The sequence below is a fragment of the Anolis sagrei genome, chromosome 6, assembly GCF_037176765.1.
Source record: "Anolis sagrei isolate rAnoSag1 chromosome 6, rAnoSag1.mat, whole genome shotgun sequence".
In the NCBI taxonomy this organism is placed as follows: domain Eukaryota; kingdom Metazoa; phylum Chordata; class Lepidosauria; order Squamata; family Dactyloidae; genus Anolis; species Anolis sagrei.
The window spans coordinates 103,483,932-103,505,333 of record NC_090026.1 but is presented as its reverse complement, the minus strand read 5'-3'; the positions used below and the strand labels follow the sequence as shown (position 1 = coordinate 103,505,333).

Sequence of the window (21,402 nt, the reverse complement as noted above, 5' to 3'; positions counted from 1 at the left end):
TCTCTCACTTTTTGTTGTCTAAGCCCTGTTCTTACTTACGAATTGTTTGTAAGTCTGATGTTTCTAACTCGGGAACTGCTTGTATAGATATTAAGCAGCAGTAGTACTAAGAGGTATCCTGTAATTATGTAAAATCTAGATATTTTAATAAAAAATCAGCCCTAAATAACTGGGTTGCCTTATCAATATTGATCCTGTACCTTAACTCTTACCATAAAAGGAACCATCCCCTTCCCTGCGTAAAGAGGCAAAAGGCAAGATCTCAGTCCGTTCTGGGGTTACCTAAAAGAAGCCGACCCTGCCAACTTTCTCTGCTCTTTCCCTTTTTGAACGTCCAGGCAACAAAACAGTGGTGGTGACCAGAGGCAACTGCCTTTCTGAGATGACCCTCTACTTATCCATGGGTCACATCATAATCCCTATTTTTGGCCCCAAAATCTTCCCTCAACTTATATGTGAAGTCGACTTATTTATTTATTTACTATATTTATATCCCGCATTTCTCACCCTGAAGGGGACTCAGAGCAGCTTACAAGGAGGCAACAATTGAATGCCGCAGGAACAGGCATATAAGAAACAAACATATACATTAAAAATAAAAAATAAAAAACATCTAAACATCCAAAAAGCAAAAATTAAAAGCACACAACCCAAAATCATAATTCAGGAGCCATTCCTGTCGTAATTGCACTTATTCCGAATTCACTTATTGCACTGAATTATTGTTCAAAGGCATGGTCCCACAGCCATGTTTTTAATATCTTTCTAAAGGTCAGGAGGGAGGGAGCCGATTTGATTTAGGTGGGGAGCGAGTTCCACAGTTGAGGGGCCACCGCTGAGAAGGCCCTGTCTCTCGTCCTCACCAACCGCACCCGTGACGGAGGTGGAACTAAGAGCAGGGCCTCCCCAGAAGATCTTAACTTACAAGGTGGTTCATAGAGAGAGATATTCGGACAGATAAGCTGGGCCAGAACCGTTTAGGGCTTTATAGGCTAAAGGCAGCACTTTGAATTGTGCTTGGTAACAGGCTGTCAGCCAGTAGAGCTGGTGTAACAGGGGAGTTATATGCGCCCTGTATGTTGCTCTGGTGAGGAATCTGGCTGCCGCCCATTGGACCACTTGAAGCTTCTAAACAGTCTTCAAAGGCAACCCCACAAAGAGCATGGAGGCAACCCCACATAGACTTATGCATGAGTATATATGGCATATTAGAACTGCTGCTACAGATAGCCTAGTGAGAACAAAATATAACACTACTAGCCACCCCCTGCCACTCGTTGCTGTGGCCCAGTCTGTGTATATGTGTTTTGTGTGTGTGTATATATATTTGTGTATATGTATATATGTGTGTGTGTGTGTGTTTGCGTATATAAGTGATCTTGCGCATGTGTTGTAATGTAATTTTTTTAATTTTTGGCTTTTTAAGTCTCTTCCCCTGTGTTTTTCAGTGTTTTATGTGTGATGGTCACTCATTGGCCTGATATGTGTATTGTGTCCAAATTTGGTGTCAATTCATCCAGTGGGTTTTTACTTATGTTAATCCCACAAACAGACATTACATTTTTATTTATATAGATATAATATTATATGACATATAAACATTTCTTGGGGATCCATGAGAAACATTACATTTTTATTTATATAGATTGCTTTCTGGCTGTTATTTGCCATCAAGATAACTGACTCGTGTCAAACCTATGCTACTGGGCTCCATAATATATTCTCAGTCCTGAAACCAGCTGTGCAGAAAAAAAGTGTAGCATGCAAAAGAATGAATATGTGTGCGTGTGTGTGTTGCACAGCAGAGGTATACTAAGCAGCCTAGGGGCACATCTACACTGTAGAATCAGTGCAGTTGACACTATTAACTACCATGGCTCAGTGCTATCAAATCCTACAAGTTGAGTAGTTTGACAAGGTCTTTCACTTTGGGTTGGGTCTTCTGCTTTCTTTATCAAAGTGCTTGTCCTCACCAAACTACAAACCTCAGTATCCCATAGAATAGAGCCATAACAGCTAAAGTGATAGCAAACTGCATTACTTCTACAGTGTGACTAGACCCCTAGTCTGATAATGAATGGCTTTCACATGTTAGTTAGCTTTACTGATTCATTAGTGCTATTCTTTATTATTGTTGTTGTTGTTGTTGTTGGAGCCCTCGGTGGCACAATGGGTTAAACTGTTGTGCCATCAGGACTGCTGACCGACAGGTCAGAGGTTTGAATCTGCGGAGAGTGGGTAAGCTCCTTCTGTCAGCTCCAGCTCCCCATGCGGGGACATAAGAAAGGCTTCCCACAAGCATGGTAAAACATCAAAACATTCGGGCGTCCCCTGGGCAACGTCCTTGCAGACAGCCATTTCTCTCACACCAGAAGTGACTTGCAGTTTCTCAAGTTGCTCCTGGCACGAAAATAATTATTTGAGGCACAACAAGATTAGTACACAGCAAACAAGATCACTATACTGGCTTTTGCATTCGATCACATGGCGGACACTTTTCAAGTGTCTAGGAGTGTGTGATGTATCGGCGAATAATGGGTGCAGGGTGGCCTTTCAACTGACAGATGGTAATTTTGTCAGTGCCAATTGTTTTTAAGTGCAGGCCAAGGTCTTTAGGCACTGCACCCAGTGTGCCGATCACCACTGGGACCACCTTTACTGGCTTGTGCCCGAGTTTTTGCAGTTCGATCTTTAAATCTTCATATTGTGTAAGCTTTTCCAGTTGCTTCTCATCAATTGTTACTACTACTACTACTACTACTACTACTATTACAAATGGGCTGTAATTTGCAAAATTAAGTAAAACATTGTAGAATGTTGGTATCTCGCCAAACTGCAATTCCCAGGATTCCACAGCATTGAGATATGGCAATGTAAGTGGTGTCAAACTGCATTAACTCTAGAGTGTAGATGTACCCTTAATCAAGTATTGCTAGAAAAAAAGTTCAAATACATATCTGGGGATGAATTTACACCATCTCGATGATATGCAGCCTTGGGAGTTGTAGTTTTACAAAGTTATCAGCCTTCTCTACCAAAGAGTGCTGATGCCCCGCCAAACTATAACTCCCGGTGCCCCTTAGCATTGATCCAGTGAAGATAAAGTGGTATCAAACTGCATGAATCCTACTGTATAGATGCACCCATAGAGAAGCCTCCCTTGCAGGTCGGGAGGAAGCAAGAAAAGCAACCTGAAACCCAACCCCGAAGGTGTGGCTTCGGAAACAATCCCGGGAAGGGGATCCTGGGAGTTGTAGTTTCGAGGCTCTGCGGGAAAGGAGGGATCATTGCAGGCGGAAACTACAATCCCAGGAAGCCTTGGAAAAGGCAGCCACTTCCTGGAGAAACCGAGAGCTGCAGAGAGCCAAGAAGGAGGCGAAGGAAGAGGATCTTTGGGGTTTTGCAAATTGGGGTGCCTTTTTTCGAGGGTGAGTTTCGCCTCTCCTTTGATATTTTCATTATTATTTTGAACCCTTTTTTCTTCCTTCCTTCCAAACGAGCTGCTTTCCTCTGATCAATGATCCTGATCCCTTGTGCCGCCTAGCAAAGCCATTTGCATCCTAAGAAATAGTGCCTTTTCCATTGAAATCTTTGGATTTGGATGTGAAATGCTCAAGCGGAAGGCTTATGCTCTGTCCATAGCAGCTGGTCCTATTTACTGTTATGCTTTCCAACCTCAGATAGACTTTTCTTGGGAGGATTGGTTCAGAACAGGTTTGCCATGGCCTTCCTCAGAGGCTGAGAGAGTATGACTCACCCAAGGTCACCTGGTGTGCCTTCTCCAGTTGGGATTTTCAACCCATCACAGGGTTTGGCTGGCAAGATTGGTTCCAAAACAAGTTTGCATTTGCCTTCCTCAGAGGCTGAGATAGTGTGACTCACCCAATGTCACCTAGTGTGCTTTGTTCAATTGGTTTTCAACCTATCACAGGGTTTGTTTGGCAAGATTGGTCCAAAACAAGTTTGCCATTGCCTTCCTCTGAGGAAGAGAGAGAGTGTGACTCACTCAAGGTCACCAAGCGTGCGTTCTTCAGTTGGTTTTCAACCTATCACAGGGTTTGATTGGCAAAATGGGTCCAAAACAAATTTGCCATTGCTTTTCTCAGAGGCTGAGAGAGTGTTACCAAGTGTGCCTTCTTTGGTTGGGGTTTTCAACCTATCACAAGGTTTGCCTGACAAGATTGGTCCAAAACCAGTTTGCCATTACTTTCCTTTGAGGCTGAGAGAGTGTGACTCGCCCAAGGTCACCAAGCATCCTTCTTCAGTTGGGGTTTTCAACCTATCACAGGGCTTGGCTGGCAAAATTGGTCCAAAACAAGTCTTTCTCTGAGGCTGAGAGAGTGTGACTCACCTAGGATGGGTTTCCATGGCTGAACAGGGATTCAAACACAAGTCTTCAGAGTCAGAGCCCAACACTCGAAGCACTGATGCTATAGATTCCAGGTTGTTGTTGTTGTTTAGCTTTGAGTTACTTCTGACTTATGGGAACCCTAAAGTGAACCCATCATGGGTTTCTCTTGGCAAGATTTTCTCAGAAAAGGTTTGCATTTGCTTTCCTCTGAGGCTGAGAGAGCGTGACTTGCCCAAGATCACCTAGTGTGCCTTCTTCAGTTGAGGTTTTCAACATACTACAGGGTTTGGCTGGCAAGATTGGTCCAAAAAAGTTATTCTCTGAAAGAGTGTGACTCACCCAATATGAGTTTCCATGGCTGAGTGAGGATTTGAAGCTTGGTCTCCAGGACACAAACCACTACACCAGGCATGGGCAAACTTAAGTGTTTGAAGGGGAAAAGTAAGGGGCCTGAGGCTGTTAGGAATGGTGGGAGTTGAAATCCAAAACACCTGGAGGGCCAATGTTTGCCCAAGTCTGGCTTTTTCTTAATGGATGAATATGTCTAACGTATGTAGAAGATGTTGCATTGCATCCCCATTGCATTCTTTCCCACCAACTATGCTGATTTTCTTGGATCTGCACTCCCAAAACATCTAGCAAGCTAAATGATGCCATCTTTAATATAAGCTAATGGCAGAAGATTAGGGACAGAGGAAACAAGTATTTCTTCACACAAGAGATAATTATTTTCTGGGGTTGGCTGCCACAAAATAACAATATTGGGCTAGGTAGATCTGTGGCAAGAAACTAAAATCTGTAGATGAGTACTATTTATGATGACAGCGGGTTAAACCACTAAGCTGGTGAACTTGCTGACCAAAAGGTTTGTGGTTTGAATCTGGGGAGCGGGAGGAGCTCCCACTGTTAGCCCCAGCTTCTGGCAACCTAGCAGTTTGAAAACATGCAAATGTGAGTAGACCAATAGGGGAAGGTATATTCTGTGGGAAGGTAACAGTGCTCCATGCAATCATGCTGACCACATGACTTTGGAGGTGTCTATGGAAAATGTCAGCTCTTTGGCCTAGAAATGGGATTTGACTAGACTTATTGTCAAGGGGAAACCTTTACCTTTAATCATGACTATTCAGCCTACTGAGGTGCATCTACACTGTAAAATTAATGCAGTTTTGCACGAGTTGAACTGCTGTGGCCTTTAGCCTTATCTGCCAAAGGCCTGGGGGTTCACTGAACTACAACTCCCAGGATTCCATAGCATTGAGTTAAACTGATGTCAAACTGCATTAATTCTACAATGTAGATTCACCTCACAGACCTAAATGATAAACCTGATGGTAAGGACCAAAAGCATTGGTATTTGTAGGCTTCCCAGAGGCATTTGGGGCTCACATTATAGAATTATATTCTGCTGTAATTGCCATGGCAACATCCCATATGATTAAAGATTTCAAGATCAGAGAGAGGTGCCGTATTTGGAGATCTCCAGTGCATCCTCAAAGTACAAACCCTTGGAAACAAGATACTGGACAAGATATGGCTTTGGTTTCATTGGACAGGGGTCTACTGCATGTTTTCCACCCAATGCTGTGTGTTTCTGTTTGAAATGCTTTGACTGCCTTAAATCATAGCTCAGTTTCTGCGCTGTGGCCAAATGAGTCATCATTATTAACAAAAGCAAAATGACGGATTCTCTCTCCCCCCCCCCCAATTCTTTTTTTAGATTCTGCAAAATGGCTTAGAAAATCTTATTTAGAATCTGTTACCATTCTTCAGTAATCAAGACCCAAAACAAATGGGAAACTGGCCATAGGTAAACATCTGGAAGGGAGATTCCACCTGAACACAGGGAAGAACTTCCTAACTGTGAGAGCTGTTCAGCAGTGGAACTCTCTGCTCTGGAGCATGGTGGAGGCTTCTTCTTTAGAGGCATTTTAACAGAGGCTGGATGGCTATCTGTCGGGGATGCTTTGAATGCAATTTTCCTGTTTATTGGCATGGGGTTGGACTGGATGGCTCACGAGGTCTCTTCCAACTCTAGGATTCTACGATTCTGTCATGCTCAAATACAGGCTTACTCCATGTGTTACAGGCCTAAGCTGTCATATTAATGTTACATGTTAATGCATAGAAGTAGAAAAAATGGAGTACCTTTGGAACATTCATATTTTGGTTGCATGTTGTGAATAACTTGCATTAACTAGATACTACATTTTTAATTGATCGTAAATGGTTTTGATTATAACTAGATTTGTTTGAAGATTGTTTTTGGCAAAATTCCTGTTTTCTGGCTTTTGAAGATTTTCCTGGGGTGCTTTCACCCTATATAATTAAGACACTCTGGTGCAACTTAAACATCTATGGAGTCCTGAAGTTTGTAGTTTGAGGAGGCACTATAGGTATCTGATTGAAAATTCCAAGTATACCTCTCTAAAATGCAAATGATTTCACAGAATGGAGTCATGATAGTTAGTAACTGGCATTGAGAACCACATACATATTTTGCTATTGGTTACAGAATAAGAAGTATGACTAGTAGCCACAAATATCAATATCATCCATGAGAGATCCTACTAGATCGTTCCAAAACAAGCAAGAGTTGGACTAATCAAAATCAAAATCTGGTTTGCAAATTTGATTAGTTAAATGAGCCAAAGAAAAGCTAAGCTTTCAAGTTCTGGTCAGTTCAATAGTCACCATTGGAAAGAAGCAATTCCATTTTTCTGCTTATATATGATATGTTATGATTCACCACAGTCCCCCAAAAGATGGGAACTTTACTTAATCTAATGTTTTTTCCTCCCTAGGTTGGTTAGACTCATACAAGCTGCTTGCTGTTCTTCTTGGCTTGGTAACACCTTTTGGTAAGTTTATCTTCTCAATCCCTTAGAAAGGAGCTTAGCCAAAGCCACAGTTGAAGGTATGCCTACCATAACTTCTCTTTATTTCAGAGTCAAAAATACATTTCCTGGTGCCAAATTCAATTTTTTTTTTTTAGGTTAAGTTAATTTTACCTCTGAAAAACATGAAGTGGTATTTTAATTCAGACAGGGCTCCTTTGCAAGGTAGAAGTATGCAACTGGCCAGGCTTTCTATTGCCACTGCTGCTGCCCAACACCATTTTTAATAGAGTCTTCCTGTATAAGCCTCACTTCGTGAAGTTTCTCTTTACCTCATGAGGTAAGCCTCTATTAAAATGGGAGTGGATGAGGTGGCAAGCCCTGGTTGCCAGGTGTGTCACATTCTTTGTCACCTTTATTTACTAGAACATTCATCCCAAGCCTTTCATTTTTGTGAAATAATTGCCTGCTTGCTAAAATATGAAAACCTTTAAAATATAATCTGCCCAGTTTTCTAATTAAGAACTATAACAGATGAGAACTTTGCATTCTAGGAAATTTCTTATGACTGCTGGCATCACTTGTTAGCAAATTGTCATAGTAAGTGCTCAGGAGAAGATTCAATGTTATATTGCTATACCAGGCAATGCTTGCTTATTTGTAAATTACCATTTGTAGTTTTTTGAGAAAACCATTTTTTAATCAGCTGGTTCCATTTGATAAGAACTCCAATGCACCACAATTGCTTCAGTGTGATTTCAACAGATTCCTGTTTAACAACAGTTTGCAGAAGTTACTGTTTGTTTTAGGTTTCCGAAATACTTCAGCAAACATCCAGATGGATTCTGTGAGCTGTGGTGCAAAATTAACCAGGCTGACCGGGAAGAGTTTGGAAGTTTTAATCTAAAAATAACTTTTCCAAGCTTTAGAATAATGGTTCTTAACCTGGAGACCACCACTGGGTTGTGGGGACTAAAATCTGACCTGCAATTTATTTTATTTTATTTATTTCCACTCCTTTCACGCCACCAGCCATTCCTTCCCTGTCGCTCACCATGGCATATGTTCTGTATCAGAAACTAGAGCTGATGTGGTCTGTCCAATGCAATTTTCTGAATCAGCACCCCAAACTGAATCTAAAGTTGACCAAAAACTGAATCATAAGCCTTTTGGTACTAATGGTGGAGAGTGGTCCCTGATCAAGTGTTCCCTGATCAGGTTGGGAACCACTGCTCTAGTTCTGTGATTCTGTGAGACTATGCTGCCTCTAATTCCTCTTTTGGAAAAAAATGAATTGAAAACTTCTCTGGGGGTTTTAAGCAGAGTCTGGATGGTCATCTGTCTGGGGTGCTTTGATTGTGTGTTCCTGCATGGCAGGGCTTGGACTGGATGACCCTTGTGGTCTCTTCCAACTCTTGCGTTTTTATGATTCTGGAATATTATTGACGTGGAACCCCTTTCTTTCCCAGGGAGCTTTTTCCTCGGCTAAAATGGGCTGCCGCGATGTCCACGCTGCAACAGTCCTGGCCTTCCTTTCTGGAACAGCTGCCTTATCGGGACTCATTGCTGCTGCTCTGCTTCCGAACTGGAGACAAATGCGACTTTATACCTTCAACAAAAATGAAAAGAATGTGACAGTGTACACCGGGCTCTGGATTAAGTGCGTCCGAGCTGATGGGAGCAAAGACTGTGTGATCTATGACACCGAATGGTACACCGCAATCGATCAGCTGGATTTGCGTGTCCTCCAGCTTGCTCTCCCCATAAGCATGCTCACTACTGTCCTGGCTCTGTTTCTCTGTCTGATTGGCATGTGCAACACAGCCTTTGTTACCACAGTGCCCAACATCAAACAAGCCCGATGCCTTATAAACAGCGCAGGCTGCCATCTTGTGGCTGGCCTCTTCTTTCTCCTGGCATGTGTCATTTGCTTGACGCCATCTGTTTGGGTCATCTTTCACAATCAAGTAATGAACAAGAAATATGAACCTGTTTTCAGCTTTGATATCTCAGTGTACATTGCTATTGCCAGTGCAGGAGGTTTGTTGTTCACCGCCATTCTCTTGTTCCTCTGGTATTGTGCCTGTAAAGCCCTACCTTCCCCATTCTGGCAGCCTCTATATTCACATGCGCCTAGTGTGCACAGCTATGCTTCCCAGCCCTATTCTGCACGATCGCGCCACTCCGCCATTGAAATTGACATCCCTGTTGTTACACATGCTACTTAAAGATGGGGTTTGGGAAAACCAAATGCCACTTTGCGCTCTCAATGTATTAAGGTGGGCAATTTTCCAATGCCTTGCCTTAGAGACTTTCCGATCAGTATGCCATTGGAACTTGACAGTTTTTAACCACTTCTCCATGGATATTAGAAACATATTTTGAGTATATATATTAGACATATTAGTTTTGGTCTTGATACTACCTGTCATTTTTTAAGTCCTATCAACACTATTGGTGCTTATAAGACAATAGGTGACTTAAAGACTGGGACTTTTTTGTCTCAGTCTAGTTTCTTCCATGACTTATATTACCAAGATACACATCCAGTGATATTTCTAATCTGACATGGAAGATTGTTTTTTAAATTTATCTTGTAGGTCCAATGGTTTAACCTAAGGGAATACATTTTTTAGCCTTGCCATTCTAAATTTTACCACTGTGTGAAGCAGTCGCTAATGTGCCAGTTTGGTCCTGTGTCAACTCTTGTTTTTCCTTGAGATTGTGAAAAACACAAAAATGAGTTTACAAGAAACATAATAATAATTAGCTTTAAATCTCTCTCAATAGTATAGTAGTATTGTCTGAGAAGGCCTTTGTTCTATAGAAAACAATTATTTGAAGTTATATTTTCCTTTCTCTGAACAATGGAAGTGCCCCTAAATCCATTTACAATTAAAGTATATATGCATATCACGAATAAACCAAATAGCTTTAGAATTACGTAAAGTGCCCCTGTAATAAAATCTATTTTAGTAGAGATGTCATTTCTAGATTTCTAGTTCTATTAAATTCCACAGGAACTTAACTTTGCTTTTGGACAACCAGGATTTCTTTTGCTTTATCTGTAAAATACATCATTCTTTTAGATATTCATTAAAGAAATTCCATCTAATTCCTAGTCATAATCCTAATCTGTTTCGAAATGCCTTTGAAATTTTAGACAGTTGTATTGATTCGTTATTACTTTTTCTTGTTACAAAGGGTTTCCTTTAATACAAATGGGCTCTCCAATAACATTTTCAGAATGAATTAAAACTGTAGAAACTTTGGAGAGTTCTTATATAAATATTGAAGATGAGATCATTATCAAAGGCACTTTTAAAGACTTCTCATACTTTAGTTTGGATACAGATTCATTTCTTACACCTAATTCGTTTTTCTTTTGCATTAACGCATGCGTTCTTTTCTTGATATAAATTTCCCATTTGTGGTACTGGTGTGCCTTCAAGTTGCCTGTCGACTTATACCTTCTGAATAATGAAAAACGATTAATTTGTATGAGCTTCAAGGCTTCTTTGAGTAATGAGCAAAATGGAGCATACGGGTTTCATCTCTGTTTCAAGAAAATCAGTTTTACAATTAATTAAACTTCTTCACTGACACTTATTAGCTGAAGTAAGATGTGACCTTCTGGATTTGTTGAAATCGTATATTCCCGAGTCATTAAATGTAAAATTATATCATATCAAAACAAAACCACTCAAAAAAGCTCTTGATTTATAAACATTTCCCCCCTATTTTTCTACTTGGGTGCTCAGACTCCTCTTTTTACCCATTCTCAGATAGCAAGAATAGGGACCAAAGTTGACAATCTCATTTTAAATATGTTTTCTCAGTTTCTTTGAAGAGTTCCATACTGATGCTTGTCTCATATTTTAAATTCCACATTGCTCATCTGAGCTACTGAGTATATTGTTTCAATGTATGATTTTGTGGAAACATTGGGCAATCCTCATTTAATAGTAAACTAGTTTGTGATTTCTTGTCTTCTGGCATATTATTGTAATCCAGTCCGTTCCAACCAACAAACTATTTTTGGTGGCCAGACACAAATCACAATTACAAACTATGGTTGAGTTTATTGGCTTCCAAACTCTGCCTTATTTAAATTGTGGCTTGTTGTTACTTTTGAATCTACAATCGTGGTTTATTTCTTCAGCTACTCATCCTGAAGTAGGGATTGACAGAGGAAGCAGGAAAGAAACAGCTTAAAAATGGGGAAAACAAACTAATTTGGTCATCTGTGGAAATTTTTTTTAGCTAAAGGTATACATTTTGGCTACCATAAACCACAGCTAAACCTAATGTGAGGTTAGAGCTTTGTGATTTAGTGGGTCCATGAATCTTTTGTTCTAATTATTTGTTTACAGGTAAAACATAAACATTTGAAAATTTTTTATCTCTGCTATGTTTAACTAATAATACGCAGAGCAATTAGTTCACATCAAATCACAGTTAATTTGCAGATGTGTAGGCCTAATTGCAAATTATTAAACAGGCCTTAATTTGTATATGCAGTTGTCAAGAAAATGGTAAAAGGGTGGAGCTAAAAATGAAATTATTGCCCTCTCTTTCCCCCTCATGGATTAAATTAAATTAAATTATAGTGTGTGTGTTTTGAATTAACATTTGGTATCCTTATAAGCATGCCATGCAACTATGATTGGTTCTGAAAATTATCTCTGACAAACACACACAGACTGCATTTATCTTATTTTATAAATTGAAAGAAATTAGAGATTGCCTCTTTTGTTTTCTGTTGTGAAACATAATCTGCATTGATGATTGAATTGTCATCAGAGCAATTATTATAGTTATGCACAAATGTAAATATATTCTCTGTGGGGTAGTTTCCTCCAACTAAATGCCCAAATTAATATCCCATCTCATAATTCTTTTGTTGTTTCAAGGAACGTAAAGCAATGCAGCTAGATATTTTTTTAGATGTGGAGTCCCATGGTACATAACTGTGCGGGTTTTCTATATTGTAACCAATTTATCTAAATATATTAATGTGAATTATGGGAAATGCTTCACAGGATGGACACCCTTCAGTTGGTTGGGATATAATTTTGTGACATTTTCTATTAAAACCATCTATTCCAAACAAGTTAAGATATTTATATTTTCAGAATGATAGCTTCCTAAGTGATGTGACATTTTAATTTTGACTTATATGCTAGAGACCAAATGTATAATTGGCTGCCAACTTGTTCTTAAATAAAGGATTTATATAAAGTAAATAACTTTTCAAAATGCTAGTCCTGCTTGTACATGTAAAAGCTTCTGGTCTAACTTTAAAGTTGTCAGTTTTGAATTTTATCTTTATGTATTTTGTTTCTAGCACTCAGAACTGTCAGTGTGAATTTCAACAATGGTTTTGGAAAACAATTTCTTCATCACTTGTTTTGTATTTGCATGAAAAAGTGCTGCTTTCTTCAGGTTTTGACTGCACAACAGGGAAACGTGGTTTTTCGCTTCAGTAATGTTTAGTTATGTATGCATTTTTATGTAAACAGAATGTATTTTTAATAAAAAGACTGGTCTTATACAGCTATGGCTATATTTCTATAGATAACAATGAATGATAATTAATGGCTGCAGGGTCAAAACTTGGAAAATATCATGTTTTGAACTTTTAATCCCAAAGAAAGATCAGTGGGGATTCAAGGCCCTGTAGCTCAAAAAGAATTGCTTTTCCAAGGTTAGTACTGGATTGTATGGTGAAAAAAATAACAAATATCCTGAGCAAAGTTTTTGTGCTTGAATAGAACTTTCTGTTAAGAGATATTCTCAGTGAGGTGGAAGTAAACTAATAAGGAATACTCAATTCTACATTATAAATTAATGGAAGGAGTTTGAACACTCCTTGTGCCATTTGAAAATGAGAAAAGAACTAGAAACACATTCTGGAGTGGGCACTTTATCTCTTTTTGCTACTCTAGAAAGTCATTTCATTTTAGGGTTTTACTCTCAATTCATTTACTCAAATTAAATTCTACAATGTCATCATCATCGGCGATCACTTGTGTCTGAGTAGGATGGCCTTCCAAGAGTAGTGTCTTGGTGGCGGGTCCGTAGGTGGCTGTGGAGACCTATTCTTGATTGTTCTTCCACAGTGAGGACATCGGTTTCCACATGGAACGCAGTCCTGGTCAGGGTTGGCTTGACACACTTTCCACGTGACGCATTTCTCTCTTTCGCTCTCCATTTGAGCCTCTTCGAATTCCACAGCACTGTTGGTCACAGCTGACCTCCAGTTTGAATGCTAATGGGCCAGGACTTTCCAGTTCGCCACAGTTTTTAAGGTTGGCTTTAAGCCCATCTTTAAAACTATTTTCCTGTCCATTCTGTTTTCCATTCTTGAGCTGAGAGTATAGTAACTGCTTTGGGAGACAGTGATCGGGCATTCGGACAACGTGGCCAGTCCAGCGGAGTTGATGGGGGAGGATCATCGCTTCAATGCTGATGGTCTTTGCTTCTTCCAGCACGCTGACATTTGTCCACCTGTCTCCCCAAGAGATTTGCAGGATTTTTCAGAGGCAACGCTGATGAAATCTTTCCAGGAGTTGAGTGTAGACAGTCAACATTTAGAGGTGTATCACAGGTTTGGGAGAACAATCGCTTTACAAACAAGTATCTCGGTAGTAGAAATAGTCAACATTTTCTAGCGTTACACCATTAAGCTGTATTACTGACATTGCTGCTGAATTGGCTGGTGACTGCTGGAAAAGCACTTTGGTTTTCTCGACGTTCAATGACAAGCCGAGCTTCTCGTATGCTTCTGCAAAGGTGTTTAGAGTGGCCTGTAGGTGTTCTTCTAAATGCGCACAGACTACGTTATCATCAGCATATTGGAGTTCTATAACAGATGTTATTGTGACCATGGTTTTGGCTTTCAGTCTGCCAAGGTTACATAGCTTCCCATCAATAAGACAAAGTATCATAGCAATGAAGATGGAGAAGAAGATTAGGGCAATAACACATTCCTGAGCACTTTGGTTTTCTCGATGTTCAATAAGAGCCATGCTTTTCGCATACTTCTGCAAAGGCATGGAGTGGCTTGTACCTGGAACCTTGTGTTTTAAATGTTGTGGTTAATTGCTGATATGTTATTTATAATAGTTTTGTATTGTGTTTTTATTTCTTGTTTTATTTGTATTGCTGTGTTGATTTACACTTATGTATTGTATTGTCGGACTTGGCTTCATGTAAGCCGCCCCGAGTGGGGAGATGGTGGCGAGGTATAAACAAAGTTTTTATTATTATTGACACAAAAGCACAGTATGTCACAGCAAACGAGATCTATATGCTAGATTTCATATCACAAAATCACAAGTCGAACACTTCCCAAGCATCTAGGACTGTGTGATGTATTTTCGAATGATGCACACAGATCCAAGTAAGGTGGCCTTTTGCAATTGACAGATTGTGATTTTGTCAATGCTTATTGTTTCCAAATGCCGGCTGAGATCTTTTGGCACCGCATCCAGTGCGCCAATGGCCACTGGGACCACCTGTACTGGTTTATGCCAGAGCCTTTGCAGTTCGATTTTGAGGTCTTGATAGCGGCTGAGTTTTTCCTGTTGTTTTTCCTCAATGCGACTGTCACCTGGTATGGCGACATCAATAATCCAGACTTTTTTCCTTTCCACAATCATGATGTCTGGCGTGTTGTGTTCCAAAACTTTGTCAGTCTGGATTCGAAAGTCCCACAGTATTTTTGCATGTTCATTTTCCACGACCTTTGAGGGTTTATGATCCCACCAATTATTTGCTGCTGGCAGGTGGTACTTGTGACGTAAGTTCCAGTGAATCATCTGGGAGACAGAGTTGTGTCTTTGTTTGTAGTCCATCTGCGCAATTTTCTTGCAACAGCTGAGAATATGATCCATGGTTTCATCTGCTTCCTTGCACAGTCTGCATTTTGGGTCATCTGCTGATTTTTCAATCCTGGCCTTAATTGCATTGGTTCTGATGGCTTGCTCCTGGGCTGCAAAAATCAGGCCTTCTGTCTCCTTCTTCAGGGTTCCATTCATGAGCCATAACCAGGTCTTCTCTTTGTCAACTTTTCCTTCAATCTTCTCAAGGAACTGCCCATATAAGGCTTTGTTGCGAAGGAAACTATTTCAATAGGTAAATGTGGTGAATCCAAAAAGACAGCAAGTCTCCGTGAGATTTGAAGTTAAAATCCTTTATTTCTCAAGTGCGGCCCACCGGACAGAAACAGACAGACAATCAGATGTCTATCAAAGGGCTGCCTGTGCCATTTGATCTTTCCAATTTCATTCTTATACCCTTTTTCTGCCGTGTCATGAACAGACCATGAACAGATCCACCCCTCTTCCAAACTTCCTTTCAAAAACATGTTCTTTCACCTCCTTCTTCTTGACGCCTACAAGAACTGATACCCTTTCACCTACTTAGAGCCTCTCTTATACACGTTATGACTGCAAATTCTTGGATGTCATCCTGTCCCTTATCCTTCAGCTCTGCATCCTGTTCTTTCCCAAAACTCTGTCTCTCTTCTTGCCCTTGCTCCTTTCTATGGCAAAGGACAAGGCTCTTCCTTGGGCTTTGCAGTTTTCAGCATTTCCTAATAAGCTCTATTCACCCCTTCAGTTGTGCCAGCTGTCAGCTCTGGTTTGGAGTGCAGTTTTCTTGTACTGACTCTTTGTCTGCTGTGTTGTTGTCATTTCATCTCTTCAAGCCCCTGGTGGTGCAGTGGGTTAAACCCTCATTATTTACTTATTTATTTATTTACGGCATTTATATGCCGCCCTTCTCACCCCGAAGGGGACTCAGAGCGGCTTACAATATATATTTTCATACAATATATTATATTATTAGCATAGTACAATATCAGTATTATATATTACTATATTGCACTATACCATTATATTGTAATATTATTAGTAATATTACATGTAATGTAAATATATAATTATAATATTGAATTATTATTACTAGTATTATATTGTATTACATTATTATTATTATTATTATTGTATTGTCGAAGGTTTTCATGGCTGGAATCACTAGGTTCTTGTAGGTTTTTTCGGGCTATAGGGCCATGTTCTAGAGGCATTTCTCCTGACGTTTCGCCTGCATCTATGGCAAGCATCCTCAGAGGTTGTGAGGTCTGTGGAATGACTGGGGTGGGGCAAAGAGCTCTCTGCTGAAGCTAGGTGTGAATGTTTCAGCTGACCACCTTCATTAGCATTTGAAGACCTGGCTGAGCTTGGGAAAATGTTCTGTTGAGAGGTGTTAAGATGTGCCTGGTTGTTTCCTCTCTGCTGTTTTGCTTTAGTAATTTTAGAGTTTTTTAATACTGCTAGCCAGATTTTGTTCATTTTCATGGTCTCCTCCTTTCTGTTGAAATTGTCCACATGCTTGTGTATTTCAATGGCTTCTCTGTGTAGTCTGACATGGTGGTTGTTAGAGTGGTCCAGCATTTCTGTGTTCTCAAATAATATGCTGTGTCCAGGCTGGTTCATCAGGTGCTCTGCTATGGCTGACTTCTCTGGTTGAAGTAGTCTGCAGTGCCTTTCATGTTCCTTGATTGGTGTTTGGGCGAAGCTGCGTTTGGTGGTCCCTATGTAGACTTGTCCACAGCTGCATGGTATACGGTAGACTCCTGCAGAGGTGAGAGGATCCCTCTTGTCCTTTGCTGAACGTAGCATTTGTTGGATTTTCTTGGTGGGTTTGTAGATTGTTTGTATGTTATTGTTGTTGTTGTTATTATTATTATTATTATTATTATTATTATTATTATTATTATTTTACCACGACGTATCTCAACCGGGCGGAATGTAAAGAGGGAAGAGGTGCTTGTTTCCGAGGGAAGAGGTGCTTCGACGGACCGAAAGGGGCGGGGCTCTTCTGCAAAAGGGAGCCGTGCAAAGAATTCGCAGTGGGGAGGCAGTGCGCATGCGCCTAGGAGGTGCAGGAGCTAAAATTGCCCGACTTGGGAGTCGAGTGTGTGGAGACCGTGTGCGCATGCGCCTAAGAGGAAACTGAATTTGCCCCTAACGACGGTGCGGGTCCTCCGGAGTGTAGTGGGAGTGCGCATGCGCCAAAGAGGAAGAGCCGGCGCTGAAATTGCACCTGACTATGAGTGGGGAGAGTACGCATGCGCCAAGGAGGACTCTAATGGCGCTTTGAGTTCTGAGGGGAAGAGAGTGAGGCGACGAGTGGAGGGAGAAGCAAAGATGGAGGGCGGGGCAGTGGCCGCGGGATGGCTGCGATGGCAGCGGCTGTGGGCCCTCTTCCTGCCCTTCTCCTTCTTCCTCTGGAGCAGCTCGGCGATAGGGATGGAGACCAGTGCCTCACCGTCGCCGGCTCCCGTTTTGTGTAAGCTGTGGAAAGAGCCAGGCTTCTCCCCTCAGGCTAGGCCTCGAAAGCGGGGAAACTCGGGCCCTCCCTCCAGGTGTTTTGGACCGCTTAAGCGGCTGAGGGGGAAAAAGAAAGGGCCTGAGGCTGTTAGGAATGGTGGGAGTTGGAGTCCAAAACACCTGGAGGGCCCAAGTTTGCCCCATGCCTCTTCTAAAGTGTTCCAGCATTGCTTAGATCCAATCCTGAAGAACTGCTAGTTTTGTCTCTGCAGTTTTCAACAAACTGGTTTAAAAATTAAAATGTTGTTGTCATACTTTTGTTTTTCATATAAGGCCTTATTTTTTCCCCCCAGCATGTAATGCTTTTGTCAAAAAGACTTGCGAAGAATGCGTGAAAAACACTAAAGTGAGTTTTACATTTTTATCCTTTGTTAGAGAAAACTATAGTATTGTTATTAAGGCTTTGTACGGTTTTTAAAAAATATTCTTATATTTTATGCTAAATGTTTTTAACATTTCATGATTGTTTTAATTGTTATAATTGTTGAGGCATCAAGATGTTGCAAGTTGTGAACCTCCCTAAAGGTGGTATATAAATGTGGTAAATAAATAAATACAGTAGTACTGAAATAATGCTTTGTTTTGAGTGGTTCTCAACCTGTGGTTCCCCAGATGTTTTGGCCTTCAACTCCCAGAAATCCTAACAGCTGGTAAACTGGCTTGGATTTCTGGGAGTTGTAGGCCAAAACATATGAGGGACCCACAGTTTGAGAACCACTGACTAAGTGTTCTCCCCAATCTGATTTGTGTATTCACAAAAACCAGCATAGTGTCATGGTTTGTGTCTTGGGCTAGGACTTTTGAGACCAAGGTTCGAATCCCCGCTTAGCTATAGAAACCCATTGGGTGACCTTGGGGAAGGCTCACATTTAGCCTCAAAGATAGGCAGTGACACACCCCACAAAACAAATCTTGGCAAGAAGTCCCTGAGATAGTTTCAATTTAAGGTTGCTTTTGGTGGGAAATTACTTGAAGAAGATAATTTTGTGTGTGTGTGTGTCAGGAGTGACTTGAGAAACTGCAAGTCGCTTCTGGTATGAGAGAATTGGCCATCTGCAAGGACATTGCCTAGGGGGCGCCTGGATGTTTTACCATCCTTGTGGGAGTTTCTCTCATGTCCTCGCCTGGTGAGCTGGAGCTGACAGAGGGAGCTCAACCCGCTCTCCACAGATTCAAACCTCTGACCTATCGGTCAGCAGTCCTGCGGCATGAGGGTTTAACCCACTGCACCACCAGGGGCTTGAAGAGATGAAATGACAACAACAATAATAATTGTTGGCAAGTAAATGCTAGATTTTATTTAATTATTTGCTTTTTTATTTATTTACTACATTTTTATCCCGCCCTTCTCATCCCAAAAGGGGAACTCAGAGCAGTCTTACGAAAAGGCAGCAATCTGATGCCATACACATATGTACATGCAATAAAAATAAACATATACATCAAAAACAAAAAATCAACAGCAATATTAAAACCATTATTAAAATCATGGCATTTATATTAGGATGTTTTTAATGCGTTGTCTTAGTGTTTACATGTTGCATATGCCTATGTTGAATGGTTTTAATTATTTTAATTTATAGTTAGATGCCAGTGTTTAGTTATTGTGATTTTATTATATGTATGTTGGCACTGAATTACTGCCATTAATGTGTGGTAAACTGCCTTGAGTCCCTCCAGGGGTGAGAAAGGCAGTATATAAATATACTAAATAAATAAATAGGAAACAATCAGGGCCAGCTGATGCCTCCCAACAAAGGAAGCAGCCGGGCTTTGAAGCTGTAAGGCCATTTAATGCTAATCAAGGTGGTCAATTGCAACATTCAAACCTGCCTCAAACAGACAGTTCTTTCTTCCACTCTGGACATTCCATAGATATATAAACCTCACTTGCTAGTTTCTAACAGACCTCACAACCTCTGGGGATGCCTGTCATAGATGTGGGCAAAATGTCAGGAGAGAATGCTTTTGGAACATGTCTTTACAGCCTGAAAAACTCACAGGAACCCATGCTAGTTCAGTTTGGTAGGACCTGAGTTTTTTTTTCTATTGATAAAATAGTATCTTTTTCTTCTGAATAGCTGAATTTTCCCTAAAAGAATAATCTTATTATGTTAGGCCAGCGTCTAAACCGGTATCTGCTTTTTGATAGAAATCATTTGAGTAAAGATTCTTTGGTGACCTCTTTCATAGCTTTAGATTCAGCAAGAGTTAAACATGTGATGAGATCTAAGAGAGAGGAACAATAGTGAGGCAGAAGCCTGGTACAGCCAGGAAGTATTTAGAAAAGAATGTTGAAAAGGTAGGGTGATACTTTACTTATAAAAGAGCTGGCTAAAAGAGGAAAGAACAAGATTCTGCAATACTTTCAGGACAAACTGTCTCTTTTTCTGTTGTGTCACATGAGCACATTTACATCACCATTCAAAAGATGGTTATACCTGTCAAGTTACATAGATTAAAAATTATTTGTTATGCTAAAGTTTATTAAATCAGCATAAACTTTTATACTAATATCAATCATATGCTTGACGGAACCTTGTGGGAACACAGTGACAGGGTGATGGATGACACAGACAACCTTCTGCAAGCTCAGCATTCTTTTCTTCAAAAGAAAATTTTGGACAGATTCATAACAATATACAGGCACAAACTATAGTGTGAAGAGATATATTTGTAAACCTCTGTGCATACCATACAGTGATACAGAATTACTGAAAGATTAATTGGTAAATCTTTCCAGTTAACCCGGTGGCGCAATGAGTTAAACCCTTATGCCAGCAAGATTGCTGACTGAAAGGTTGGTGGTTGAATCCAAGGAGTGGAGTGAGCTACTGTTGTCAGCTCCAGCTTCTCATGTGGGGACATGAGAGAAGCCTCCCACAGGATGTTAAAACATCTGGGTGTCCCCTGAGCATTATCCTTGCAGATGGCCAATTCTCTCACACCAGAAGCAACTTGCAGTTTCTCAGGTCACTCCTGACAGACACACACCACCCTGGTAAAAATATATCATATGTTAATTGCAGAAAACAGAAAACACAGTGAAGAATAGGAAGTAGCTTAGAGTTGGGATTGTCATTTAGTTTCAAAACTCCAGTATTAAACTGAAGAATATCAAAATAGCCAGTAATTTTCCTAGGCAAAACAGACATGTTACTAGGCATTAAAAATAAGCAGTTCTTAAGATAATAACATGACATACTCTCCTACTGTGTGTAGAATATGTTTAATGTGACAAACAGTGCTAACATTTTCCAGCATTGACCAGCATAGTCTGAAATTCTGACTGGGTTGAAAGTTCTGTATGTAGACGTGCTAAATGCCAACTGTAATTGTTTGCTAAAATTGGGGAAATTAATGTGTACTTCAGATTTTTACTATGCTTAGGACACACAAATGAATAACAAAACAATGTTTAGTGCCTGGATTTATGCTTCGGTGAAGACTTGAAAATAATGCCTCAAAAAGAACAGGTTTGATGGCTTAGAATGGCCGTGTTTACTTTTCACTTGTTCTGTTTAGTGTCTTTGGTGCAGTGAAAACGCAACTTGTATGGACTACCCTGTAAGCAAACTTATTCCACCATCTTCATTGTGTGAACTTAGAAAGTCTTATTGGGGAATATGCTTAGGTAGGTACTGATTGTAAAAATAGTATTTTGTTTATAGTATTGTACATATTATTTTAATTATTAATACATGAATTATTTCATTGCTTTCAATCTTTATACAGTGGTGTTATTCTGCCTTTTTGTAATTTGTACTGTTTTTAAATATGTTGTTTGTCACCTTGATTCCCATTATCAGGAGAAAGG

At 40.2% G+C, this 21,402-nt stretch overlaps 2 protein-coding genes across 2 annotated transcripts in view; both read left to right on the top strand.

Moving 5' to 3' along the window:
* Positions 1–3,269: 3,269 nt before the first annotated feature.
* Positions 3,270–12,744, top strand: CLDN12 (claudin 12). The gene is made up of 3 exons (XM_060782287.2): positions 3,270–3,428; positions 7,156–7,212; positions 8,658–12,744. Exon 3 carries the CDS (start codon positions 8,679–8,681, stop codon positions 9,414–9,416), a length of 738 nt encoding a protein of 245 aa, XP_060638270.2. The 5' UTR covers positions 3,270–3,428; positions 7,156–7,212; positions 8,658–8,678; the 3' UTR covers positions 9,417–12,744.
* A 4,446-nt stretch (positions 12,745–17,190) lies between these two features.
* PTTG1IP2 (PTTG1IP family member 2) overlaps positions 17,191–21,402 on the top strand; it is a 28,763-nt gene continuing 24,551 nt past the window's right edge. The window contains exons 1-3 of the mRNA XM_060782285.2: positions 17,191–17,544; positions 17,879–17,931; positions 21,111–21,219. Of these exons, the coding sequence (XP_060638268.2) occupies positions 17,262–17,544; positions 17,879–17,931; positions 21,111–21,219 (445 nt within the window). The 5' untranslated portion in view covers positions 17,191–17,261. The remainder of the gene's footprint in view (positions 17,545–17,878; positions 17,932–21,110; positions 21,220–21,402) is intronic.